Source organism: Sphaeramia orbicularis, chromosome 6 (assembly GCF_902148855.1).
Source record: "Sphaeramia orbicularis chromosome 6, fSphaOr1.1, whole genome shotgun sequence".
Taxonomy (NCBI): domain Eukaryota; kingdom Metazoa; phylum Chordata; class Actinopteri; order Kurtiformes; family Apogonidae; genus Sphaeramia; species Sphaeramia orbicularis.
In genome coordinates this window covers 18,499,976-18,527,243 of record NC_043962.1, presented here as the reverse complement: position 1 = coordinate 18,527,243, position 27,268 = coordinate 18,499,976, and the positions used below count along the sequence as shown (strand labels likewise).

Genomic DNA, 27,268 nt, shown 5'->3' with positions numbered 1-27,268 from the left:
GGGGGAAGAGTTGGTGAAGAGAAAAGGCAGAAAAAGAAATCTCCACTCCACTTTATTAACAGCCTGTCTGGTGTAGAGCAGCACGATTAATTCAGACAGTAAATTCCTGCTTGTCACATTTCATTGGAGCCACGTCACATTCACCCTGTCAATCCTGACAACCCAGTGGAGCAGGGAAGGTGGCAAGAAAACGGTCGAAAAAAAAAGAAGAAAAACGGACGAAGCTGAATAGGACTGTGAGAAAAATTAAGAAGCCTCGCCTGTCCTAAGAATCATAGCTCACATTGCCCTTCTGCCCATCTGGGAATTTCTCCAGAGCTCCTGTGAAAGATATATCATGATAGCTTTTCACAGCTGATACAAGATTTAGCCATTTACTCTATTCTCTGCTAGTGTATATAGTTGGGCTATATGTGTCCAGGGACCCCTTGTCTGACTTAAAGTGAGAAAGTGAGAGGGGAGGAGGGCAGAGGTAGGAGTGAGGGAGAATAAAGAAGCTATTTTTAGACATGTGTTGCTGTAGTGCATGCATATTGGCTCGGAGACTTTTGAACAGGAGAGCTGACAATAGCTGTTGTTAAGGTACACATATTTTCCTCAAGATGGATAACAATATAACAGGCAGATTTTAAATTCCGAATAGTGTATTTGAAGAATGTCATCAGTAAAACAAAATTGGGCAGAAAAAAAACTCATATCACTGCCACTTGTAACTGATGTCATCATTATTATGCACTGCAGGTTGGCCCCGTGTTAGTAATCAAGAAGTCTAGTTGTACAATTATTGAGCACATATCACCCCAATCTAATGATCCATACAATGAGTGACATGCCCTGGAGACATATAGATCTCCTCTCATCACCATCTATAAATATCCTGGTAAAGCTCCTGTGGGCTTGTTGTGGCCCTGGTCACAGTCCAGCAATGTACAGCTGGGTTACTATTGACTACAGCAAAAATAACCAGCTGGCTAATACACTCTGCACACTTGAACTCCACGTGCACTGTTTGGCACATAGGCGTGCACATGTACAAGCATGCCACACTTAGACCCACTCCTAGACTCCTACCGGACACCTATTTAAATGCACATATTTGTAGTCATCATCAAAAATGTCTGCCTGCTTATGTGATAATAGCCATCTTTACTTGATGTCTTTGCCTTGTCTGACATATCTGACCTGTCTAATCCTCTCTGTTGACAGAGGGCGAACCCATTGAAGCAATTGCCAAGTTCGACTACGTTGGGCGCTCTTCCCGGGAGTTGTCCTTTAAGAAGGGCGCCTCCCTGCTGCTGTATCAGCGAGCATCTGAGGACTGGTGGGAGGGACGTCACAATGGCATCGACGGCCTGGTGCCACATCAGTATATCGTCGTTCAGGACATGTGAGTTTAAACTTGAATTTGCAAACATGTCTTTTGACTTTCCACCTGACGAACGTGCACATTAAAGTAGATGATAGTACACTGATTATATATTAACATTGTAACTAAAGAGAAATCAATATCTAGACCTTGTATTTGTTTCCAAAAATCTTACTTTTCCTAGGTATGGGATAGGTTTCTCTTGTTTTAAATTCAAGCAAAGACACTGCATGATGCACAGAGCTTGCACACACGCTGAATACTAACAAGTTAGGTCACCTCTAACCGTCTAACTCTTACTGTGTGCAGGTTTTTAAGTTTTTTGATTTTTAGAAAAGGGATTTATATTCAGTTAATTTAACATTATGTCAAAACTAGATGCATTCAAACAGTACATTTAATTGAGTCACCTGGAAATGGTGTCATCATGCTAAGTTAACACCAAAGATTAACTGAAATTGCAGTGTATGTTGGTACACTGCATGTTTTTTTTTTTCCGTTTTTTTTTTTATTATTTGGCATCCAGTTGGTTATGCACACCGCCAAGCCAGTGTATAAGTGAAAGAAATGTTACTAGGGTTACTTCTCATACATGGGATCACCTTATGTTAAATTGGTATACAACATTAAGATAACTAAAGTTACTTGCAGTTATCTAAGAAGAATGAAATGACATAACATGAATATACCACTACACAAATATGACTGACATTTTGATCCATTATCTCTTCAATAAACAAGGTTTACATCACACAGATTTGCATTTGTAACTGATGTGAAAATAATCAATTCCATGATCCATTCCACAATGTCAATCAAACTACATCTTTTGTTACTTTTTTGATTCTGATGCATTGTAGCAGTGGAAATTACATATGTTTAACTCTTTCAGTGTTTTGGTTTTAAATGTTATCTAATGTTGGAGTTTTAATGACAGGTGTCAGAGACATGTAGTCTGGCGACTGTTGCCACGTGGAAGCAGACATTGAATAAGGCATGACAGGCAAGCTTACATTATACAGGGTGTCTTAAAAAATCTTAAATTTGATTGTCCCAAAGTAAGGCTTTAATTTAATTTAAAATTGATAATTAATCCTTTCAAACATCTTAAAAAATTTCAGATACAATAAGTGATATTGCTTTATTTGTTTTGTAAATCTTTATGAAGAATCAAATTTGCAATAAGTGTTTAGCGTTTTAGCGTAACAGAGATAGGAATCAGTGGAGCTTCCATCAATCATTCATGGTGGAGGAGTTCAGGTATGAGCTTGAACGTCAGTAGCAGAAACATTAGTCATGGAATAATGGAAATGTAATTTTAGCTGGATGGAACATGGTTAAGGCTGGTTCAAGGCAATAAATATTAAGCTCATTGTACTGTTATTTATGTGAACGAATGTCTCGAAAAATGTCTTAAAAGGTCACAAATTTGTCTTCCTCAAACCTGCACGTACACTGATTATATTGTAGTGTCCTGTAAATACTATCCAGTGAGATAAATATGGTTTCATAAATATTGACAATAAAAAGGGACTAAAACCCAACTGCATGATGTGTTAACACTAAGATACTTACGCTGATTGTCATTTAGAACCAAAACGCACCCTATTTTCTCTTAAAAATGTGTAGTAACTGATAACAGCCTGTTTTGTGTGCAGACACAGTTCCGCAGCTGAGCTTTTCACTCAGTTTATAATTAAAGTAATATGATCTGAATGCATTGGTAAAAACTGGTATATTTTGTCTTTAAAAAATAACTCACATTGGCATAGAACATCTGTTAATGAGGCTTTTTTTTTTTTTTTTTTTTTCTTTTAAATCTGTTTGCCTGGTTTAAATTCTATAAAAGTGGGTCATGACTTAATGACAATGGGGAAAATGCTGGCTCCAAGGAGATACCAGTTAAGAACCACAGGGTTAAACAACATTTGCTTTATAAGAGGCTCTAAGCTATCACTTGACCGTAGGGTCATGCATAGATGAACTTCAGCCTTCTTTTTTCCTGCCCAGCATTGGCCCTGCTCAGCTGCGGAGTGTTCTCCATCTCCAGGGTCCTTAATGTGTCTTCTGTCACTGTCTTTGGCTCTTAGCCCTAACAAGCACCATGGTGACTGTTGGTGCTTAATGGACTGGATTTACTGTCTCGTTAGGACGGGAAAAGAATCACTCCAATCACTTAGTGGCTGGCCGACAAAATGGTCATTTAGAATACCTTCCCCTCTTTTTCTGTTCTCTTTCCCCGCTGCTGTCCCATCACTGTGCTTCTATCAATAATTCACTAGGAGGAGCACTGCTGATGGGGTGTCTTCTTAGTTAATGAAAGAGCATGGGAATTTACAGCTGTATGGATTGTCCCTGAGCATTGTAACATCCTGCCCTTTACTTAAACAGTGCTGACCGTGGACTGTAGGAGCAGACGGGGTTGGGATCTTCACTTGTCCCATAAAATCGGCAAGAATAAAACATGTACAGAGACGCGTGACACACCACTTCAGCACAGGAAGTCTCCACTCAAGGCTTGGCTATCAAAGTGTTCATATTATCTTGTGTCTGTAAATTTTGTTTATTTCTGCCTCTGCTTCGGAGAAGTGCGTGTCCTTGCTCTGTGAGCATGTGGAGACAGTAAATAAGTGACTGTGTTTTATTTCGGCTAATACACAACATCAAAGGCAGCAGTGCAGCTCAATGGCTCTGATTACCACCATCTGACAAGCACCAACTGTACCCAGTATCCAGTCACATACCTCTCTGAAACCCATACAGCCACCACAAGGCATCACCATAAGACTGAAAGGCACAGTAACATGACTCATCTGACTCTCTGGACCTTGGGAGAGAAGGGAGAAACATGCTGACACAACAGGAAACCAATATCAAATACTGTCATCGAAGAATAGCGTAAAATGAAAGACCGGCTGATTCGCTGATTTCTCCTTTTTCTTGTCTGTTTGTCTGTCACTTCCTCTCACTCTTTCTGTGATTCAATGTCACTCTGTCTCTGTGTCCCAGAGATGACAACTTCTCAGACACTCTGAGTCAGAAGGCTGACAGCGAGGCCAGCAGCGGCCATGCAGGAGAGGATAAATGCTCAGGGAAAGACATGAGCTCGCCTAATGACACCCGCATTTCTGAGGCCTACATCACCAGGTTGGTTTACACTCTGCTGTTTTATTCATGCATCTCTCAGACACTTTGTACCAGTAACCTCAATTAGGAATCTGAAAACAAATATTTGTTTGCTGATTAATGTTACCAAAATCGTTGTTGTTGTACACATCTGTCTAAATAAATCCCAGTAAAGATGTCAGAGATTTTTCAGAAATGAGAAGTACACTAAGAGTCATGTCCTGTATCTGTCACATGCCACCCATTTTTTACAAACCACACATCCCCCAAACATCCTGACAATAAATGAACTTTTACAGGAAGATATATCAAGAGAAAACTGACTTTGTGTCTCTTTCTCAGCAAGACACATGTGAGATCGAGAACCGCATATGCAGGGTGTCCCATAAGTCTCCATACATAGGAAAAATAAACGTTTCTTGACGTAAACCATTTTTATTTATATAATATGCTCTATATGACTGCCATTTTGTCGGGAACACATTTCAATGCGTGTCCTCCACTGCTGAAGAACTATAAAGAAGAAATATAAAGAAATACATGTTAGAACCATATATGTATGGAACGTATTACGTCGCCTATGTATGGAGACTTAGGGGACACCCTGTATATTTCCCATGAACAACAAAATTAAACCTCAAATGTGTTTTGTATTTCTGGATTTATTGTGTCGACAATACTTCATCTGGATATTAGTGTTCAAAGTATCCAAGCTTTATGCAACAATTAGGTGTAAAAACAAGAATAACTTATCTTTTTCTTGTATAAAGGATACAGAAAGGTAAATATGTTAACTGTCACATTTGATACCAGTTGCATACGCCTGATTAAGGTAGCTGGTTTTTTGGAAAGCCCTCTACCTGCATAATGAAGGTTACTAGCAAAATACATGATATTATTGGAATTTTATTTTATTCAGCCTTTTTTATTCTACTTTTATTCATCTGTGTGACCTTCTTCACCTTTTCGACTTTGCCAATTAGACAGAGAGTGTTTATCATTTCATATCAGTGGCACAGCTTGCAGTGCTTTATCTTCCTTTGTTGTGCATTTTTGCAGAAATTGCTTCTAGTATTTTGATATCTTCAAAGGACAATGCTGATAATGTACCACAGCAATGATGGAGCTGCTTAAAAAGTTGCACAATATTTTAGAACAACTCCACAAGGACTCTTTTTGTACAGATTCATACTGAACCCAAATAAGAGACACTAAGGCACATTTTTTGATGTGAACAAACACCCCACTGTTTAGAGGAATTAGACTCAACCCATAAATGACCACATGGGATTTTTTTCTAATAGTAGAAAACCAGTCTATTATCAAACAACAGTCTTAAGTTTATGTCTGCAACAACTGTAACATTTCATCATCCAAGATGTTTGAGTCGATTCAGGAATGACTGAGTACACTGCAAAAAAGGGGGTGTCTGAAAACAAGATAAAACACTAAATCTGAGGAAAAAGGTACTCAAAACAAGTGAAATATCTATCCATGCAGTAAGATAATTTCACTTGACAAGATTTCTTGAATTTAGTTAAATCTAAAAATAAACATGTCTACAGATGCATGATCAATTAAAATAAGAAATGAACTCTTAAACAAGATAAATTATCTAACACTTCTAAATCTAATGTTTTTTTGTTTTGTTTTTTTTATCTTGGTAAAAACCAAATAATTTGCTGTGTACAGCCATCCAACCAATATGGACACATACAAAAAGGAACTCAGTTTACATTTTTAATAAAGAGTTATTCCTCGAATGAGACTGTGCTGCATTCCTAAAAATAATCTATTGTTTTTAAGCTTTTAGCAGCTGACAGTTTAATAGCATGTCTTTGGCAGTGCCTATGAAATGAACTGGCCTGAGAGAAGCAGGAAAACGTTGTACAATATGTACCCAGTCGTCATTGTTACACACACTGCACCCTCCTGTCATTCTGTATCCTCAGCTCACCCCTCTCTGACTTATTGCCACTGGACAAAGAAACATCCCCCTCTCTATTTTATGCCAGTGACCAGGCAGTTCCTTGTTGCAAAGCATGTGTATTAAATGCCTATTTCAGTGCGGTGCTTAGTCATCAGCAGGTCATACTGGTACATATGGAGAGGACACACACATATCCAATCACACGTCAGACTTGTTGGCAGCGTCTGCTGGTGTTGTGCCAGTATTTAGTCTTTTCCCCTCTTCATTGCTGCATTCTCATTACCCGTGGTGGAGTAAGCAACCTTGAAACGTCTGATGCTGGTGTTTGGAAAACGTGAACAATTCCTGTTATATTCTCAACCATACTCACCCCTGTACTTCACTGGTGGTGATTCATACTCAGAGCAATAGTTACACCCCTGCAGGTATTTGTATGCAAATGGGAGTTCATCTGAATGAGTCATATTTTCACATCAGTCTTAATGAACGTCCTGAAATTCACTAAGCTAGTGTTGACAGCAGTCTACCTGTCAGCAGCTCCCAGGTGATCCCCACCTCTCTCTCTCTCTTTGCTGTCTTCCCCCTCACTTTATGTTCTTGAATTCAGAAAATCCTCACAATTGTTGAATCATTTATATCCTGAGCTTAATATAGATTTTTTTTCCTCTTCTGGTGTTCTCAACGAGCAACGCCCTTACCATACGGTTCTCTGGCTGGTAACATGTAGAGACAGTGGCATTATGATAAAAGTGAGCCTTGGTAAACAAAATACTTATGTTAGTGATCCAAATGAATACTTTTAGTGAGGAGGATGCACATTACTGGGATAAAAACAAGTATTAAAATTGGTCCACCGTCTGTTTGGTCATATAGAAACTCATGTAAAGCTCTGTGATTAAAATTATTAATAGCCAAAGCCAAAATAAACAAAGCCAGAGCTGTCAGTAGGCTGACAGCTTGTAGAGTACATTGCTGTCTGTGAAGCTGCCTGTTGGTGCACACTACATCCCAGAGGGAGACTCGTTTTTTTATGTATGCACACTGCTCCCCCTGCAGGTTGAAATCTGGATCTCCAGTTGTTTACTAGGTACTAGGTTTCTCTCTGCAGTCATAAAAAGTTTTTTTCTTTCTTCCACCAGGCACACCAGCCTGCAGTGATCCACTTCTTATTTTTTGTTTTGATTATTTAAATAATCAGCTTCATTAATTTCATTCAAATTAAAAGTGTTGGGTGCATGTTAGTGTGTTATGTCAACATCTGAAGTGTAGACTTGAAGCAGACTTACAGTAAACACCTTTTCTGTATCATGAAGCGATGTGAATTTGGAGAAATGGTAGCTCAGTGGCTTTGTGAAAAACACTCCCATTACATTATCTGGTAATCCTAAAGGTCTGTATATCTGTTGCTTTTTGTTAGGTGTGTTGACAGAGCTTGCTGTAAATTTTTATGACAGTGACATTAGGTTTAGACTGTATTCATTAGGCAGAAATAAACAGTCAAATAAAGCCATTCACTTCAGGATATGTAAAGTACTTCACTTAAAATATGTATTGGTTCTGAGGTGATATTTAATATGCACTTCAAGTTTATATCACGGGGAGAATTACATTAGGTGAAAAATGTAAAACCAGATAGATCTAAATATGGTATGCAATTGGTGAATAATAAATTTTAATTTTGTATAGCTTTGGCAAGGGTTATGATGCGTTAATTGAAAATTGTAGCTTTGACTAAAGCTGACTCCAGTTACTATAGTGCCTCTAGGCACAAATATGTTGAAATCAGCCTATAAGAGGCAGCCTGAGGAGGATGTGCTGCTTTATTGGCATTGTATGAACCAATAGAACTGCTTCGAGGAGATAGATGTTACTATGGAGAAACAACTGTGTCTGTGTGAGGGTTGTGTGTCCGATCAGACACATGTTGCTGCGTGCTCAGCCCTTCATATGTCTATGTCTCAGATAAGGTGTGTACAGTCCTGTGCTGGTCTGGGTTCAGAGGGAGGACAGCTGTGCTGCTGAGACAGCTGGAGCCTCTCACATGGAGCTGTTTTGGTGCAATGATGAACCACAGGCCTCTCTACTCTGGCCGACAGCCAGGCCCACTCTACCTGCTCCCCAAATATGCATGTCCGACTCCAGAGCACTGACGTCAGGGCTCCTTTCACAATACTTGTAGCAGCTGTGGTAGTTTCTATTTTTTATTGAGATAGAAGTTTTATTCGTTACCGGTTGTGTATTTTACATATAGAAAACTCTCATCACATTTGGTGGATTCATTCATTCATATAATCAAACGTATGACTGAAAAATTTTAATTTATTGTAATGTTCTCTAGCTAAAAAGTATATAGAAGATCTAAGGTTGTGTGACAGTTGCAGCTTTTGATTTTTTATTTTTTATTTTATGATTGAAGTTTAGGTTTAGATGTTCAAGTACCTAGTGACTTACAAACCATTGTTTATCAGACATCCCATTATTCGCAAAATCAAAATTTTATTATTGTTCATAATTTAGCCATTTAAAGTGCTATATCAACCACCATCCAAGTAGCGAGGAAACTATAACAAGGCTTATTTTACTTGCCAATTTATTGTTGTGTAGAATTTAAAATTCTTTGTTCATGTCAATTTTTTTTAATGTTTTGACATTTTCTTGCATTTTCTTGCTTTCTATCCCAGCAGGCACAGAAAAAGATCAGACCCTCCATCTCGGCGGCCGCCTGCCCGGCCTAGTGAAGTCCACTGCATGGTTCATCCATCTCAACAGGGACATGGAGGACATGGGGGACATGGAGGCACCCCGGAAATGGGCTCCCCAGTTCTGGGCCATTTCAGCCCTCGGGACATGCTACGGAGTCGAAACCACATGCCCATGGACAGCCCTGAACGCCGCCGTCGCACCGGCCACGGTAGTCTGACTAACATCAGCCGCCATGAGTCTCTGAAGAAGATGGAGAGCCCTCCGATCCGCCGCTCCACCTCCTCTGGCCAGTACACGGGCTTTTCTGACACCCACCATCACGGCGGCAAGTCCCTGGATCCGGAGACCATCGCACAGGTCAGCGTGGGACGAGCGGCGACCCGACCGCAGCTCCCTCCACCATCAAAGCCCTGCCCCGCCCTGTAAAAACATAGTCAGTCCCTGTCTTCTGCTTCCTCTGGCTGCAACTGTGTCTGTGTGCTAAATACACGCAAAAAAGACTAGCTTCACAGGCAGACAGCAGGGAGCATGGCTTGACATTGGGACTCATAGTATATTTACTATAACCATGCTCATCAACAAATTGAAAAAAATTGTATGTTTGTTTTTTTGTACCAATTGTGTTAATGCCTGATTGGTAATCATGTGGAGTGGTGGACTGTAAGTAAGTACAAATATTCAAGTATTTGTATTTGTACAAAATTTAGATGCTTGTTCTTTACTTAAGTATTTCCTTTTTTGGTCCTTTATACTCATACTCCATTACATCTCATGTATTACGCTGCCTTGCACTGCTGTTCTAATCTACTCAGTGGTCTACAAAATGTAAAATTTGCTGCACATTTACAAAGTAGACTTAAAAACATTTACCTCTGATACTTAAAACTGCATTTTGCTGATAACACAGATATGTTTTTAGTAAAACTGAATCCATGACCTTTATTTGATGAGTAATGGAGTATTTTGGCACTGATATTCCCACTTTCACTTAAGTAAAGCATCTGAATACTTCGTCCACCACTAGTGATAATTAGTTAACTTGTTTTCCAGTTTTGTGTCACTGGTTATAGAATACAATGGCTCTTATTTGAACAAAATTCGCCATGATGCTAGCATAGAAATCAGAGGTCACAGAGAGCACTTTAAACTGTGCTGGCTGTCTGCCTGCCTACCAGGAGGATGCCAAGATGAACATTTCTTGTCATCTCTGCATCTCCTTCACTGTCCAAAATCCTTGGCATGCAAGGGGAGGGATGCAGGTGGAGTACTATGCTCTACTAATTCTGTCTTTAATGCATGCTGGGTGTTTTCTTGAAAATCTGTTGCTCTTGTTCTCTTTTAAAATCACAGTTTCCTTTGTGTACCTAACTTTACACTTGTGTCACCTCTGTTTACCGTATATTAACTCTTTCTCAGTAACTACTTGATGATTACTTCCTACATTAAGTATTTTTTGTCTCTCTCTATTTTAACACCAACCTTCTTGTCTCTTACTCATGCTTCTTATCTTTCACTATGATCCTTCCATGTCTGTCCTCCTCTCTTATCCACCCACTGTCTTGTCTCCTGCAGGATATAGAAGAAACCATGAACACTGCACTGAATGAGCTGCGTGAGCTGGAGAGGCAGAGCTCAGCGAAGCACGCCCCCGATGTGGTGTTGGACACCCTGGAACAGCGCCAGACCTCTGGCAGCAGCGGCGGTGGTCCTACGCCGGCCAGCTCCAGCGAGTCCCTCAGCCCCATCCATGGCGTTATGTTGAGGTCCACTGCCAACACTGAGCCTCCCATCCGCCGCAGCACCAGCTCATCCAGCGATACTATGAGCACCTTCAAGCCTGTGGTAGCACCTCGCATGGGGGTGCAACTAAAACCCCCGGCCTTGAGGCCCAAGCCCATGGTCCTGCCAAAGTCTGGCCAGGTACCACAGCCTCCAGCTACATCTCCTCAGGACCCTCTGGACAAGTCCTGCACCATGTAACCTCTGGGAATGACACCACAGATGTAAAACAACTCTATACTTTTTAGACATACTATAAATAATATCTAAGAACATGTAAAATATGGACCTGAACAGGAAAGGACTATTTGCATATTGAGATGCCGGTTTTCCTTTGGTGTTCTGAACATTAACATGAGATGATAAAGGGGACTGGGTCGAAGGCTGGTGTTGGAGAACAGACAGATTTGTCAGATGGACAAATCATGGCTGAATAACGTGCACAGTTAGGTGTTGATATATTTAGGTTAATATTATCTAATATGTCTCTTTTTTGTATTCAATTCAAACAACAAATCACAAAGGCTTCCTTCAGAGTTTTAGAAGATGTACATTAGTTTAGATTACAGACATTCATGAACTGTGTATCTTTGAACAAAACACGGTGCATGTAGCTCCTCTGTTTACCACTGAACCTGAAACAGAGCCTCATAACAACTGTAGTAATCACACAGGCATTCTCACACATACAACTAGAATAGTTCTACTCAAAAAGGCCGTTGAAGGTGTTATGAAAAGGCCTTACGAAACTGATTTCACATATTAAATATTACTATTACAAAGGTGCTGTGACTACCTGGACAGAAACCATGACAATGTTGGACTCATAATGGGCCTGTGGAGCCCTTCATGGTACTCTGTTAATAAACTCATGGTACTGATACCAAAATGCTTTTTTTTTTTTTTTTTTTTTTTTTTTTTTCCAGTAGCGTGTAAACATAGCAGCTTTATCTGGCAGGACATGACATCTGTTGTGTCTCAGAAATGTACAAAGATCACCTCTGTGCTACATTCACTCACATTGTAACATGTTAACTATTATTGCCTGAAATGAGATATGACTATTGGATAAAACCACTACTGCATTATAAATGTTCTTTGATGCATTTTTAAATTCTGTCAGCAATTATTTAAAACTGTATAACCAATGGGGGCAGTGTGAGAGTAAACATTCTCCATTGTACAATATATACAACACATACTCTATTACATAGTGTGGAAGAAAAAAAAAACACCATTGCTTCTTTTTTTTTGCCTTGCTTAGCTTTTCCTATCCAAAGAAGTGACTGTACTAGATGAAGCATTCTTCTTATAGTCTGATGTGTATAGACTCATGGCAGCACCCTGTGGGAGCTCTGCCGGTAGCCATGGACCCTAACGACTGTTAGTGTAAAAGCCCGCTAATATGCTCACCCTGCTTCCTACGCTTGTGTTCGTTCAACTTCTGAAAACAGCAGCTTGCTTTTAATATCTGTAATCTGTGTTTAGTTCAGGTAAAAATGTCCATAACCTGCCCCTGCATTGCTCTCCATGGTAACCTTGAAGCTTTCTCCCGGCATTTACGGATGAAGACGGCTCTGATATACTGTGGAGTGGCGTATGTGGAAATGGGGGACGATTTACAGCCCGTGTCAGTCAGTTCATATGTGTCCAGGGTCAAGTAATAATTTCCCATGCAATACCCCCCTTAAAGCTGTATGTGCCAGAGTTCCAGCTGTGTGACTGCACCCCTCTGTGTGTCTTTTTAAGTAATCTCTGTACTGTAGTAAAAGCAGAACTGGGTGCATGTCCTGGGAATGTTTGATGAGCATATAATAACACTTTGGAAAAGACTTGGTATGAGTTTGCAACAAGTAAACAATGCTCTCTAACAGAAGGTTTACACTATCTTTGACTTGACAGGTAATGTGTGTATAATAATCAAAAGTTAAAAAGATTTTCTGATTACTAACTTTCATTATTTTTATAATCCTTTTTGTTACATTTGTTTTGTTTCTTGAGTAGAAATGAATTTAATTTAGAACAAATGATGTAGAATAAATATCCACCTATGAAGCCAGTTGTAAAGAGAAAAAAAAAAAAGTGTGCTATTGTCACCATGTAACATCATCAACAGTAGGACTCAGTTATGCCGTCTGTAGGCGTTAAGCTACTCTGTGGTGTTATGTATGTACATCTGTAGTATGTACTTGTGAAAGTGCCTTTGAAAATGTTTTAGAGGAACTTCAGACATTCTGTACTGTTGCATTTTCATGTCCAATACTGTGTTTTCAGAAAATGCAACGCAGGAAAAAGACACATGAATAAGTAATGATGCCATTTTACAAACCGTTATATTACAGAAGAATAAATAAACAGCTTAACTCATTTGTGACATTGCACTTTTATGTATATAACTGTATATATGGCATGTAACATCATAACATTTAGGATTCTTTGCGGACTTATACCTCAAAGGATTTCTTTCTAATAAAGGAAATAGTTTGTTGAGTCTGATGTGGATTTTTATTATTTTATTGTAATGTATTTCTTCTCTTATATTTTACTTTGTTAAAGGCTGATTTAACCCATAAAGACCCAAACTCCAACCGGTAACCAAAAGCATCTACTGATCTGAAGAGTTAAATAATTTCTGTACCACTAATCCTATCAATACATGTAAATAAGTGGTGTAAAATAGAGTTTGTCGTCTTTTCATGGTCATCAGATATGACCCATTTGGACGTTCAGAGGCTCCGTACTGAGCATGGAAACACTGTCATCTTCTATAACATTGATTCACCAGTAAAACCTATGGAGTTGGATCAATGACAGTGGATGGACACACTTGATTTATGTTCAATTAATGATATATTTTACTGATAAAGTCACTGTTTCTACATTTTTCTCTGTTTTTGATATAATAACCATCAATTTTAATCTGAGCTTTAATGAACATCTACACCATCAGTGAATTAAATACAGGAAAATACCTGATTTATACTGATAGCATCCAAAATACAGAGGATACTATTATAAATGAATGATTATTAATCACTTAAGAAAGGTTAGATATAGAGAAAATTTCATTTGGGAACTGACATAATGAACTGATCAATGACAGTGGATGGAAATGCTTGTTTTTACATCCAATTATTGATATCTTCACCGAAAAAGTCACTTTTTTTCAGTCTTCTTTGTTTCTGATATAATAACCCTCAACTTCAGTCTGAGATTTTATGAACATCCACATGACCAGTGAATTAAATATAGGAAAATACATGATTTCCACTGAAAAATTGCAAATTGCAGAGGATAATATTATAATAAATGGTGACAAATCACTTAAGAAAGGTTAAATATAGGGAAAAATCCATTTTTTGACTGCCATATAAGTAGGGGTATGTATTGGCAAGAATCTGGCAATACGATACGATACTAGGATCACGGTTTGTTATATCATGATACTGTTAAAAAGGCAATTTTTTTGTTTCTTTTTTTTTTTAAATGATTATTTCCTTGAAGAATTGAATTACATCAGAAATATGCACAAATACTAAACACATTTTTATTTGATCAGAACAGGATCTAACGCTATATCACAAAATGTTCCTGTGGTAAAACTTATATTATGTTTTACAGACATTACAGTTTAAGATCCTGTTCAAATGTTCATATTCTATTAGTTCATAATTAACATCATAACATTATTTTTGTGCAATCCCAACAAAGGAACTAACATTATTTAATAAAAGAGTGTTAAATAATAATAAATAAAATATAAACAAAAAAGAAAAACAAGAAAAGAAAAGCCACAATATCTGCATTTGAATAAATACCTAAAAATATCAATACAGTACTTTTTAATATCAATACAGTATTGTGAAATGAAATATCGCGATATATTGCAGTTGATATTTTTTTACACCCCTACATATAAGTAACACTAGGTCTTTATGGGTTAAAAAGTTAAGGTCATACATTCTCAAGTCCAGTGAAATATACTAAAATGACAGCAACAGAATCATAGTATATGAAGTTATTTTTATTTTCTATCACGCTAACTAATAGTCAAATCATTGTAAACATCAACATAAGATCCAATATTGTGAATCAGCATTTGGGAATCAAAGTTTTCTTTCATTCTTTATTTTCAGACTCTTAAATGTTTTCTTCACTCATTTTGGTAGTGTTCTCCTTTCCTCCTCTACATGCAATCTTCTGCGATATAAGGGAGCTTTACTGAGATTTGGTGTCCCCTAAATCTCGTTCCAGCCTCAGCACTGTTCATAGGAGTGAGAGTGCTTCTCTGATTGTTCCAGGCTTTACTGTGGGTCTTCAAGGCCATCTGGGAAAAACAGAAAAAAGGAAGTCCGTTGTTTTGGACACTATTGCGCAGAAGTTTCATGTTATTGCCACTGAAATTTGTGATAAAGTGAAGATGGTGTACTTCATAATATTATTTTACAGAATAACAGGAAATCCAGTAGAGGCGTGACTGTGCTACAGAGAGGAAAATGTGGTTTACCTCAGCAATTCCAACTTTCCTCTCCCAAGTGTGAACACTGTGCTTCAGTTTCTTGTGTTTGTCCTTGACATACATGTATTCAGTGACACTAGGAGCCTGATAATCTGTCATCTGGCGGTGCAGATGTTGGTTGAAGAGCTGTGCTTTTAAACGTTCCTGTAGAGAGAATGCCAGAAAAAACAAATGAACATCCACAGAAGAAAGAAACCAACAAATTGGGTTTAAAATATCCTTTTATTTTTCTCATACAAACCTCCTCAGCACGTTGTATTGCCTCTTCAGTTTTTGCCAGTATCTGTTTCTTTTTGATGATGTCACTGCTCAGCTCTGATGACTCACATGTCACCTTCTGCAGCATTTCCTGTTCATATAAACATACTGGAGATGTTTAGTCAAAAATCTAAATCTTACTAAGTGTGTTTTTCTCATTTCTAGTCAAAATATCTCATCACACTTAAAATAAGACATAATCACCTAAAGAGTAACTTTTCAGTGAGATATAAGAACTTATTTTTAGACAACAGATCTTGAAAATCTTATTTCAAGAAATTTTAACAAGATAATTTTCACTTGTTCCATTGGCAGATTTTTTTTTGTTGTTGTTTTTTTGGCTTAATTCAAGACTTTTTTTTTTTTTTTGCTTAATTCAAGATTTTTTTTGCTCAATTCAAGATTTTTTTTTTTTTTTTTTGGCTTAATTCAAGCAAAAAAAAAATCTGCCAATGGAACAAGTGAAAATTATCTTGGTAAATTTCTTGAAATAAGATTTTCAAGCTCTGTTGTCTAAAAATAAGTTTTTATATCACACTGAAAAGTTACTCTTTAGGTGATTATGTCTTATTTTAAGTGTGATGAGATATTTTGACTATAAATGAAAGAAATACACTTAGTAAGATTTTGATTTTTGTAGTGTAACATTCAAAAAATATATAGTTTACCTTATGTGAACTGAGCACACGTTGTACTTTTGAACTGATGATTTGAAGTTCATCCAGATTTTTATCAATTCTAGGCTCACTGAACTCCTGGAGGATTTCCTGCAACACAGCAACTTGACATGTTATATTCACCAACTTGCAAGGAATACGATTAAGTAAAAAAAAAGGAACAAATAAATAGATATGGCATTCACAATGTATTTTCCACTGAATCTATTGCTCTTTCAGCCGTTAAGTTGATTTTTTCTACCTCATACTCGGCTTTTCCCATTTCTCGTCTTTTTTGGAGCTGCTGCTGGAGCTTCTTCTCATGGGCTTTCAGTGCCTGGTTCTTCAGACTATACTTCTCCAACTGGTTGATCTGGTTGTGTATATGAACAGAACGTTTACAAATGAAAATGTCTAGGTTTAACAGACACGTCTGCATAATAGGAAAGGGTAATTTCTTTGAAAAATACCAAATGAAATAAAAACTCTATAAATAAGAGTCAATCAAAATCTCAACCTTGTGTTCTTTCTGTTCAAAGGGATAAGGTGAGATAAGGTATCTTCCTTCAAATTGCTTTCTTGCACTATGAAGGAACAACTGCTTGTATTAAAAACATACTGCATTAGCTGCCATTTTATACCATTATTTACATTAATCCTAGCACCATCCTATCACTTCCTACTTTGCTATTTCTTTTACACATCATGTTATGTAGTTGACGAGAAAAGACTAAAAGTTCTGTTGACATATTTTTCATATTTAGCATTAACCATGAAATCTAAGTAATGTGGAAAAAGAAAATATCCACTAATTCAAACAATTTCCTTTAATCACCAAATTGTTTGTAAACTGACTTAGCAATGAGTGATGACATTTGACTAAACTTTTACCTTTGACTTGTCTTTGATAAACTGCAGCATTTTCTCAGGGTCATTTATTTCTAATCTGTTGTCCTTCAGAGGTTTGAGCAGTCTGCGTTCAAGCTCATTCATGGCTTTCTTAATCTCTCCAAGGCGCAATTCTGCTTCTTCCAGAGATGTCTGGAGACAAATACAAAACCCTTTAGAGAAAATGTATTTGTACATATGTGTGTTTTATTGTATTTTTGTTACAGGGGTGTTTCATCACCATGTAGTTATCCTGGATTTTTTCATATTTCCGTCTGAGTTTCTCCTGGTCTTGTTGTGTCTCCGTCACTTCGTTTTGTGCCAGATAAAGTTTTTGTTCCAGGGTTAGCTGCTGGATGCGATCTACTATGCTGGCCCGAGACTTCCGCCTCCATCCACGACCCTGAGAAGACACATATACATACACATGCATATATACTCAACTAAAACTATTTTACTGTCAATTCTAAGATTTATTCACATGAAAGCAACATCTGCAGGTCATTACAAGGTTTTCAATCAGACATAAGTAAAAGCACTACTCAAAACTTATCTCAGCAGAGTTTTTCATTCAGTTTTTTTTTATTTTACGTAACTCTTTGTAGGATTTTGTCAGTGGGTGTCACTTACTCCAACCTCTGGCTGGGATGCTCCTGCTGCCCCTGGATCCTCTGCAACAGCCTGAGATACTAGGTCTTGTGGGTCTAGACGGCTGATGAACCGTTCAAACATGTCATTCTCTGCCAGGAGGGCTGCATTAAGACTCCTGGGGTGAAAGTGTGTAACAACATCCCAGTCATATATGGAAAACTTGTTTTATTTATTTACTTGCTAGCTAAATGGTATATACTCTTTTATGCAGGACATCAGATGTTCTACATGTACATTATTTTTCAATGCATTGCCCCTAATAAATAAATGAATAAATGAAATAAGTAAACAGAACTAAAAACAACTATATTCTTTGCAGAGGTCACTGGGATTAAACTTGATTGCCTGTGTGTTTTCTATAGAAAAACAAGTTCAACAGATCAGCATTTTGAGTAGCTAAGAGAGCATATGATAGATAGATAGATAGATAGATAGATAGATAGATAGATAGATAGATAGATAGATAGATAGATAGATAGATAGATAGATACTTTAGTCATACCATAGGGAAATTTACAGGTTCCAGCAGTATCCACAAACTTAAAAACAATAGTAAATACACAATAGTTTAAACACAGTAGTAAAAAATACTTTCAATTTCAATTTCCACAAGGAGTCAGTGCAAGAGAGTGTTCATTCATAGATAGATAGATAGATAGATAGATAGATAGATAGATAGATAGATAGATAGATAGATAGATAGATAGATAGATAGATAGATGTACTTTATTTATACCAAACTGCGAAATTACAGATATACAAAATAATTTACATTTGTGTAATACCTTGAGCCAAGTTAAAAATATCAGACAAGGTACCTCCAAAATGTGGCATTTTTAGTACTGAAACCTATAGCCTGCTTAATATTATATACAGGCGTTTTTAATTTAACGCTTGCCACATTAAAAAAAAATATATGTATTTAGCTTAGCTTAACTAGCTGAGCAAACTAGCTGACTAGCCTAGCAACATATAGTTAAACTACATTAATTTCAAGTTTACGACTGGAAAGGCTAACTAAGCATCTTATTTTATTTATTTATTTATTTTATTATTATTATTATTTTTTTAATCTTACTTAAGTTCTTCGATCCGGTTATAGAGGAATTTTTGCTCTTCGCCGACATCCATGTCTTTTTCTTCTGTCGGGGAAAGTTCGTCCTCCATGGTTGCTAAGGTACACTGAGCCTCCACATCCGTTGCTAGGGGAAGTGTTGCCTTCAAGTGCTTCTTACATGTGTAAGTATTTCAACAAACGCACATATAATGTTAAATACAAAATGTAAAAGTGAGTAGAATGGCCCCGTGTTATTTTATTATTATCATTACTATTATTTTAATTCCTGTTCTGTCTTTAATATTTCTCTTATCTAAATATTTATGCTTGTAATGATGACGCATTGTTTTGGGGGCAGGTTTAAAAAAGTTTCAGTTTCGTTTCTGCCGAACAGCGAAGCCGTCTAGAGTGAGCCCTGTGTGACCGAAGTTTGAAAGTGTTTCGTCCAGACAAATTTCAGAATGACGGCAGTCGTTTCTAAATTTGTCACCCAGACCCTGTGTGACAATCAGGGTTGTTTAGACTTTCGGCACCTGAAAGACGCCATCGCTCAAAAATTCACTGTTGCGGACCAAGTTCTGCGGACCGTCCTCTTCAACGACGGCAGCTTTGCCATTCAGCCCGGGACACAGAGGGCCCAGGGCGGCCAGTTATTCAGCCCTGACAGTCTGGTGGTCGCCAAAACCAGTCTCCGAATCTGTCAGGTCAAAGCTGGGGGTTGTCTAAGGTGTGACGATTTACACCTTTGCAGGTATTTTGTTTGCGGAGACTGCACCTTCGGGTAAGAACCAGTTTATTTCTTAACAAGCAGCGGAAAAACAACTATTAATTGTTTGTTTACAGCTTAGCTCTAGCTTTTGCTCGAGACAACATAGCATCAGCTAACAGTACATTTACAACATCTGCATGTTTTCTTAATGTTTTAAATTGTGTTTATGGTTTGATATTTCACTCAGGCTTGTTGTGACTAAGTCTTTTGTCAAACTGTGGAGAGAAAACTAAACAATGTAAACCCCAGGAAGCATTTTACGTGCGTGTCCTGATTTGACGTATGACGTCACAGCGGGCGTGGTAGAGTGGAATTATGATTGACATCTCCTTTGAACCTGTGAAACCTGACACATTAGTTGATTAACTGACTCACGATTCACGTGTCCCATCAACAAAAACAGCTGATAACAGTCAAGAAGGGTGGAGCGTGATGATATGGTCTTTTCTCAAAAGAATATGAAAGCCTTTTAAAGGTGTAGAAGGTAACTTTAGTCAGTACAGTCTTTTAGTTTTGTTGTGCATATATATATATATATATATATATATATATATATATATATATATATATATATATATATATATATATATTACTGCTACACAGTTTTCTTTATAATCACCCAAGAAATACGTGCATCTGATTTGACCAGGAGATGGTAGCAATGCACATCCTGTTTATCAGTCATTTGCTATGGGGAAACACCAGTTTATAAGTAAACAATGACATCGTCTGACATTATATATCATAATATGCCATTATCTTACTTTTCCAGTTTAACCTACAGTACATGATAAGCAATTAATAAGCTCACAGATGTGTGTGTGTGTGTGTGTGTGCATATACATGTATTATAGTTATTGTCGGTATAACATGAAATAATACAGTGCTGTGCTCCTCTAAATCTTGTGGCCTGTATATGTAACATATAAAAAAGTGAGATCTCTAAAGTTAACCGAAATACATTTTTCTCTTTTTTTCTCTTTTTCAGAATCAAATGTAAAAATCCCCATAGTCTGACTTTTCCACACAATGCAGAGATTCTGGGGAAATATGGCCTCCAAGACCTGACAGAAAAACAGCTGTTCCAGCTGTTACTACAGAATGACCCTTTTCTGCTTCCTGAGGTTGATTAAATTAAGCGTTTATGTTTTGTATGGAAACATCAATGAACTGCCACATATTCTAATTACACTGACATGGGCTCCCCTTTGTACCCCTGCAGATATGCCCACACTACAACAAGGGCAACGGTGTGCATGGATCCTGTAGGTTCAACACTTCCTGCACCAAGCTACACATGTGCCAGCACTATTTACAAGGTGACTGTAAGTTTGGTTCATCATGCAAGAGAAGCCACGCTATCGATGCAAATGGGATGAGGCTCTTCAAAGGCTACAGCCAAGATAATATTAAAAACCTCTACAAGATCTACAGGAATAAATCCATCATCATGGGCCAACCAGGGAAACAAGTCACTCCCATACCAGGTAAAATTTTTTTGCTATTTTTGTTTTTTTTCCCCTCAAATAAAAGAGAGTCTACAAAACATATTTCATGCATGTGTGTGTGTTTATCTCTTGCAGTACCACTAGAGGTGAAAATCCCAACTAATCATCCTCCCTGCCAAACGTCCCGCAGCAACCCTGGAGCTCCCACCACTTCACCTTGTCCAAATAAATCTGAGAATGATGCTGACGGCACCGAAATCTGCCTCTACTCTATTCGCAGACACTGCCGCTTCAATGGTAACACTGCCTCTGCCAACATGGACTCATCATACCTATCATAATCTATCCATATATTTGTCTAAATCTGTGTTACAGTAAACATGTTTCTATGTGTACTACTGTATTGACTGCCTTTTTTTTTGCTGTTTCTCTCAGAGAAGTGTGTTCGCGTCCACTGGCATCTGCCTTACAGATGGCAGGTTTTAGACAGTGATGGCGTGACCTGGAATGACCTGCCTAATATGGAGGACATTGAGAAGGCCTACTGTGACCCCCAAAATGACAGAAGCTGTACCGATCAACCTTCATCTGCCTTAACTCTTTTCAGGTTGCTTTCTTTTCATAGGTGAATAATGACATGATTGACCATAGAGTGTGTATGTGACACAGTGTCTTCTGATTTACATTTGTATGACTGGAGGTAGTCTAGAAATGTGCAAATGAGCAAGAAATAGCATTTGTATGGTAGTTATCAAGTTAAAAAATTATTTCCACAGTTAATTAACTTGAAGCACATGCTTTTAGCTCAGCTTCCCATGGTGTGAACTCAGTTGATTTCATGACAATGAAGTATGGAGGGTCTCCTGTTCGCCGCCTGTCCACCGCTTCCTCTGTGTCCAAGCCGCCTCAATACATCCTCACAACACAGTGGCTGTGGTACTGGAGGGAAGACAGTGGAGTCTGGCTGGAGTATGGACAGGTCAGTCAAAATGAAGACAATAGTTTTGTTACTGTCTTTTTTAGGACTTTATAATCCTGTTTCCCCCTGGTATCAAACCTGTTACGATTGTTTTTGTTTGTTTGTTTGTTTAGGATGGTACCGAAACGCCAGGCTCTGTCAAATCTGAAACTCTGGAGGCCGTTTACATGGCAGATAGAGATGCAGAGGTTCCCTTTTCAGTTGGAAAACAGCAGTATATTCTTCATTTGAAAGATGCACAGGGAAACCAGCTGTTACAGATGTATCAGCAGAATTTAAAATACCAAACCAGAAGACAGGTCAGAAGGAGGCCTCGCTTTGTGTCTGCTCAGGACGTGGAACTGAAGCTAAACAGGTATTTTTACTTCCAGTTATGGATGGAGATGTTTCAACTATTACTGCTTCTGAAATTTTTATGTTTGTCTCTTTTGTATTCTGTCATCTCTCAGTTCCAGCTCTGGCTCGTCCACACCTGAGAATATCCCGCTACACTGGGACAAGAATGCCCTGCCTGACTTTGGATACAAGGTATTTTCATGGCACATCACTGTGTTCATGCAGTAATGGAAAAAAGTTTTCAGACACCCTTAAAATTTTACGCAGATTACACAAATGTCCTAGAGGTGAAATATATAAACATCATTTTAAGTGAAGCACTGCACCTGTACCCTTATGGATTCAGGTATACAGGGTGGGGAAGCAAAATTTACAATATTTTGAGGCAGGGATTGAAAGACAGTGTATGACCAATTAGTTTATTGAAAGTCATGAGAATTTATTTGCCACAAGAAAATTTACATAATAGAAAATGTTTTTATTCTATGTGTCCTCCTCCTTTCTCAATAACTGCCTTCACACGCTTCCTGAAACTTGCGCAAGTGTTCCTCAAATATTCGGGTGACAACTTCTCCCATTCTTCTTTAATAGTATCTTCCAGACTTTCTCGTAATAGTTTTGCTCATAGTCATTCTCTTCTTTCCATTATAAACAGTCTTTATGGACACTCCAACTATTTTTGAAATCTCCTTTGGTGTGACGAGTGCATTCAGCAAATCACACACTCTTTGACGTTTGCTTTCCTGATTACTCATATGAGCAAAAGTTTCTGAAAAGGTATGGATAATAGTGTTAGGTATGATTATGACATCAATATATGTTTGGTTTCAAAACAATTGACGTAGTGCCTGCTGAGAAAAAACAACTAAATGTTCATTGTAAATTTTGCTTCGCCACCCTGTAGTAAGAAGATCATAATAGTATATCCTATTGTATATCATATTAGTAGAACTATTGTAGTGGAAAAAATTTTTTAGACATTCTTAAAATTTAACACTCAAAGATCATAAAATAATTGCGGAAAAATCTTTTTCATGTCTCAAAATGGTGTGGCTGGATCAGACAGATGCAAACAATTTTTTTTTTGTTTTTTTTGTTTATTGATAACAAGAAAAAATTCTTGACAGGATGTGTTTCAAAGGGGTATTATCTTACTGAAACATCCGGTTTTGACCTCGACGGAACAGTACATGTGTGGAAGGAAGCATGTGGGTTTTGGAGTTCAACAACTTAAGAGTGATTCTTATTGTAGTATATCACAAATGCGTCTGGTGTCCAAAAAGTTTTTTCCACCACTGTATGTGTAACTACAGTTCTGCGATAACACAATATGCAAATATCGCAAAATAATTTCCCTTATCTGTATAAAAAGTGTGGAATAATCTACATAATTTCTCTTGTGTATCCATGTTGAAAGTGTTTTCTTTTCATTCTTTATTGAAAAATATTGCTTTCAAATACATGTTCTAAGCACATATCAACATATTGTATTATCACATATAAGACAAAAATAAGAAGTCCAACATGTGGTAATATTTGCAGACACATAAACAATATCTTGTTCAATAATTTGGGTAATTTTTCATATTCTGACAATTAAAAAAGGTTAACTTCAGTCACAGGGTCAGTATGTGATATTAGAATAGAATTACAGTTACATTTACAATAATTCTCAATGTCAAAGACCCTCATTAGAGCCAGTGTTTCATCTGTTCTGCGCTGAATAAAGGGTAAATTTCCTCAGATATACTAAAAACAGAAAACAGAGAAATGAGACGGCGGTACAACGCAGTGGACAGACTGTCATCTGTACTGTCTCTACACATAAAGCAGCTCATTCTAATGTAACAATAACACAGTGAATGTAATGGTGACTGTACACAAATGAAAACATAATTCTAAATATTATATGCAGTTACTGTTACAGCTTCTGAACACTCTATACATATTATGACATCCCAGATTAATACTTTTTATTAATGACCCTCATTCTTCCCTTCCAGCTTGTACTTCTCTCCACACATTCAAAGGAGTACAGCATGATTGAGATGTTGTTTAAAAACACCATGCCCCAGAGTAAAATCAACAGCATACAGAGGATCCAGAACCCCTCTCTGTGGAAAGTCTTTCAATGGTAAAGTAACAAACAGGACTGACTTACTGGCCTCCATGTTTAGTAGAAAAATAGCATCTGGTTATTTAATTGAGTAGAAATATGAAAGATTTTCAGGATTAATGGGCAGTAAATAGGTTCATGGGAATTACTCACCTGTTTAAAAAGTACAGTCTATTCAGTAAAGTAAAGAGAAGATTAGCAGGAAATGTAAAAAAAGAAAATGATGGATTGGAATACCATTTTTCAAACTGTGCTCAGGCAAAAGGAACAGATGAAGGCGAAGAACGGGGGTAAACCTGTGGAGGAGAAGCATTTGTTCCATGGGACAGATGAGTCCCTGATCGAGCCCATCTGTGGGCAAAACTTTGACTGGAGGATGTGCGGCATGCACGGGACGGCATACGGCAAAGGTACAGCAACCGCTTTCACAATTCAACGAGAGACTGCAACAAAAAATTTTCTGCAAAGTCACTGTGCGGCACATTTAGTTTATGTCTATGAAAGGAACTTCTTCTTAACTCATAAAGACCCAGTGCTACTTCTTTTGTTTTGTAACTCAAATCTTCTTAAATATTGAGTTTTATGGACAACAATTATAACAATAACAAAAAAATACCCAAAAAGAACAAACAAGAAAACAAATGAGTACAAAAGAACACAATGTGCCTGGTAGCAACAGTCAGTCTATTGATTTTGTGTAAATGTAGTCCATTTATTCCACTTTTTATCCAGTTGAGGTTCTTGCAGTCTCAGTCTGCGTTGATTTTTCCTTTAGAAATATCTCTTCAATTGTGGATATTCGCTGGTCCTTTGATGAAATGGTTGCCTTCCCCCAGTTCCGTGTTATAGATTTTTTTGCAGCTATTAAGAGTATTTTAACCAAATAGTATTGTCTGGTGTTTGATTTTTGGTGTGTATTTTTGGTGTCTTATAAGCCCATGTAAGGGCTGGGCATGTTTTTATTTATTTATTTTTTTTTAATGCAAGACACAATAATAAAAACATTCAACATTCAGTCATCCTTTTTAAGAATAATAGTGTCCCAAAAGTTACAAAGATATAGAACATCAGGATTTAGTGGAATTGAATAACCCAAAACATGGTACAGTGCGTCCCCAATCATCTTCCAAAACACAGTAATATACGGACATTTCCAAAATATATGTGAATGGATGACATCGACTTCACCACTTTCACGCCAAAACCTTTGGTGCATCTGCAGCTGTTTGCTTTTTACCTCCGCCAAGGAGGTTATGTTTTTGCCAGCGTTGGTTTGTCTGTCTGTCTGTCCATGTGCAAGATAACTCAAAAAGTTATGGACAGATTTGTATGAAAATGTCAGGAAATGTTGATACTGGCACAAGGAACAAATAATAAAATTTTGGTGGTGATCGGGGGGGGGGGCTGATCTACCTTGGCGGAGGCCTGCGCTCTCCGAGTGCTTTTCTAGTTAAACTGGGAGTAATAAAAAGCCTTACGAGATTCTTCCTAGTGCTCCTTTTGTGGCACTTTCCAAATGAATTTCTATTTTTAACCTTCCGTAAGTGAATTATCACCATTTATTCTCATATTATCCTCTGTATTTTGCATTTATAAGTGAAAATCACCTATTTTCCTATATTTAATTCACTGATCATGTAGATGTTCATAAAAGCTCAGAGTAAACTTGAGGGTTTTTATATAAAAAACAGAAAACTGAAGAAATAGTAGCTTTTTCAGTCAAATATATCATTAACTGAATATACACCCAATGTCTCCATCCACTGTCATTTATCAAACTCCATGGGTTTTACTGGAGAATCACTGTTGTAGAAGATGAGTGTTTCCACAGTAACTACGGAGCCTCTGAACGTCCAAGTGGGTCATATCTGATGACCATGAAAAGATGATACACTGCATTGTACACCAATTATATACATGTATTGGTAGGATTAATAGATTAACAGGTATTAAACAGTTTAGATCAGTAAATGATTTTGGGCCCCGGTGGGTGTTTGAGCTTTTATGGGTTAATTTCTGTCATCTCATCCTTTGACACTTTGTTTTTTAGGAAGCTACTTTGCTAGGGATGCCTCCTACTCAGCCAGATATTCCACATCCAAAGGAAACCAGAAGATCATGTTTGTTGCTGTGGTGCTGGTGGGGGACTACACCAAAGGAAGCAGCAGCTACGTCCGGCCTCCGTCTAAAAACAGCAAAGCCTTCTATGACAGTTGTGTCAACAGTATGGCGGACCCCAGTATCTTTGTTATTTTTGAAAAATACCAGATTTACCCAGAGTATGTGATTAATTACTTGTAAGTCACAGAGACGATGTCAGCTTTTCTCATAACATTTGACCTTGGTAGGTCCTAGTTGCACAGTTTGTGGGCCAACTATATTTAGACCAGTTTTCAGTACAGTCAGTATAATATTCAGTGTTCTGTGGTGATTGTGTGTATCACTAAATCAGCTTTTAGTTGTATGGCAAATTGGTTACAAATCATCACTTGTGTGTGCTGCATGTTATTTTTTTGACCTGTAATTCAAAATCTCATCTCAATAAATTACTATAGTTACACAAAGCATTTGGCCAATGTCTAAATGTTTTGTCATTCTCTCGTCATATCTCTTCTTTAAGGGGGTCCAATTTAAACAGGCAATTATTAAGATTTGTTCTGGGCTGTACTTATAAAGCATCTACTAAT

At 37.6% G+C, this 27,268-nt stretch overlaps 3 protein-coding genes across 5 annotated transcripts in view; 2 read left to right on the top strand and 1 right to left on the bottom strand.

Moving 5' to 3' along the window:
* srgap1a (SLIT-ROBO Rho GTPase activating protein 1a) overlaps positions 1 to 13,397 on the top strand; it is an 83,272-nt gene extending 69,875 nt beyond the window's left edge. For 2 of the 3 annotated variants that reach the window (XM_030135748.1, XM_030135750.1), the window contains exons 19-22: positions 1,207 to 1,387; positions 4,376 to 4,513; positions 9,104 to 9,482; positions 10,698 to 13,397. In XM_030135748.1, coding sequence (XP_029991608.1) covers positions 1,207 to 1,387; positions 4,376 to 4,513; positions 9,104 to 9,482; positions 10,698 to 11,105 — 1,106 coding nt within the window. In that variant the 3' untranslated portion in view covers positions 11,106 to 13,397. The remainder of the gene's footprint in view (positions 1 to 1,206; positions 1,388 to 4,375; positions 4,514 to 9,103; positions 9,483 to 10,697) is intronic. The other variant, XM_030135749.1, reaches the window with a different exon arrangement.
* A 1,528-nt stretch (positions 13,398 to 14,925) lies between these two features.
* cfap263 (cilia and flagella associated protein 263) lies at positions 14,926 to 19,069 on the bottom strand. The gene is made up of 9 exons (XM_030136970.1): positions 18,955 to 19,069; positions 17,856 to 17,991; positions 17,467 to 17,628; positions 17,229 to 17,378; positions 16,600 to 16,710; positions 16,350 to 16,448; positions 15,665 to 15,772; positions 15,412 to 15,567; positions 14,926 to 15,231 (listed from the first exon to the last, which is right to left on the bottom strand). Exons 1-9 carry the CDS (start codon positions 19,041 to 19,043, stop codon positions 15,091 to 15,093), a joined length of 1,152 nt encoding a protein of 383 aa, XP_029992830.1. The 5' UTR covers positions 19,044 to 19,069; the 3' UTR covers positions 14,926 to 15,090.
* A 262-nt stretch (positions 19,070 to 19,331) lies between these two features.
* On the top strand, positions 19,332 to 27,145 carry parp12a (poly (ADP-ribose) polymerase family, member 12a). Its single transcript, XM_030137065.1, has 11 exons — positions 19,332 to 19,714; positions 20,691 to 20,826; positions 20,925 to 21,189; positions 21,286 to 21,447; positions 21,586 to 21,775; positions 21,955 to 22,129; positions 22,243 to 22,484; positions 22,579 to 22,657; positions 24,469 to 24,599; positions 24,840 to 24,991; positions 26,632 to 27,145. Exons 1-11 carry the CDS (start codon positions 19,395 to 19,397, stop codon positions 26,880 to 26,882), a joined length of 2,103 nt encoding a protein of 700 aa, XP_029992925.1. The 5' UTR covers positions 19,332 to 19,394; the 3' UTR covers positions 26,883 to 27,145.
* Positions 27,146 to 27,268: the final 123 nt, after the last annotated feature.

Bases quoted from the DNA above. Each gene is read 5' to 3' on its own strand.
- cfap263 (XM_030136970.1), bottom strand. From the start codon at position 19,043: ATGGAGGACGAACTTTCCCCGACAGAAGAAAAAGACATGGATGTCGGC. The intron at 16,449-16,599 runs GTAGAAAAAATC...GCTGTGTTGCAG, and splicing joins TGGGAAAAGCCGAGTATGAG to GAAATCCTCCAGGAGTTCAG. The intron at 15,232-15,411 runs GTAAACCACATT...TGTTTTTCCCAG, and splicing joins GGAAAGTTGGAATTGCTGAG to ATGGCCTTGAAGACCCACAG.
- parp12a (XM_030137065.1), top strand. From the start codon at position 19,395: ATGACGGCAGTCGTTTCTAAATTTGTCACCCAGACCCTGTGTGACAAT. The intron at 19,715-20,690 runs GTAAGAACCAGT...TCTCTTTTTCAG, and splicing joins TGCGGAGACTGCACCTTCGG to AATCAAATGTAAAAATCCCC. The intron at 21,448-21,585 runs GTAACACTGCCT...TGTTTCTCTCAG, and splicing joins CAGACACTGCCGCTTCAATG to AGAAGTGTGTTCGCGTCCAC.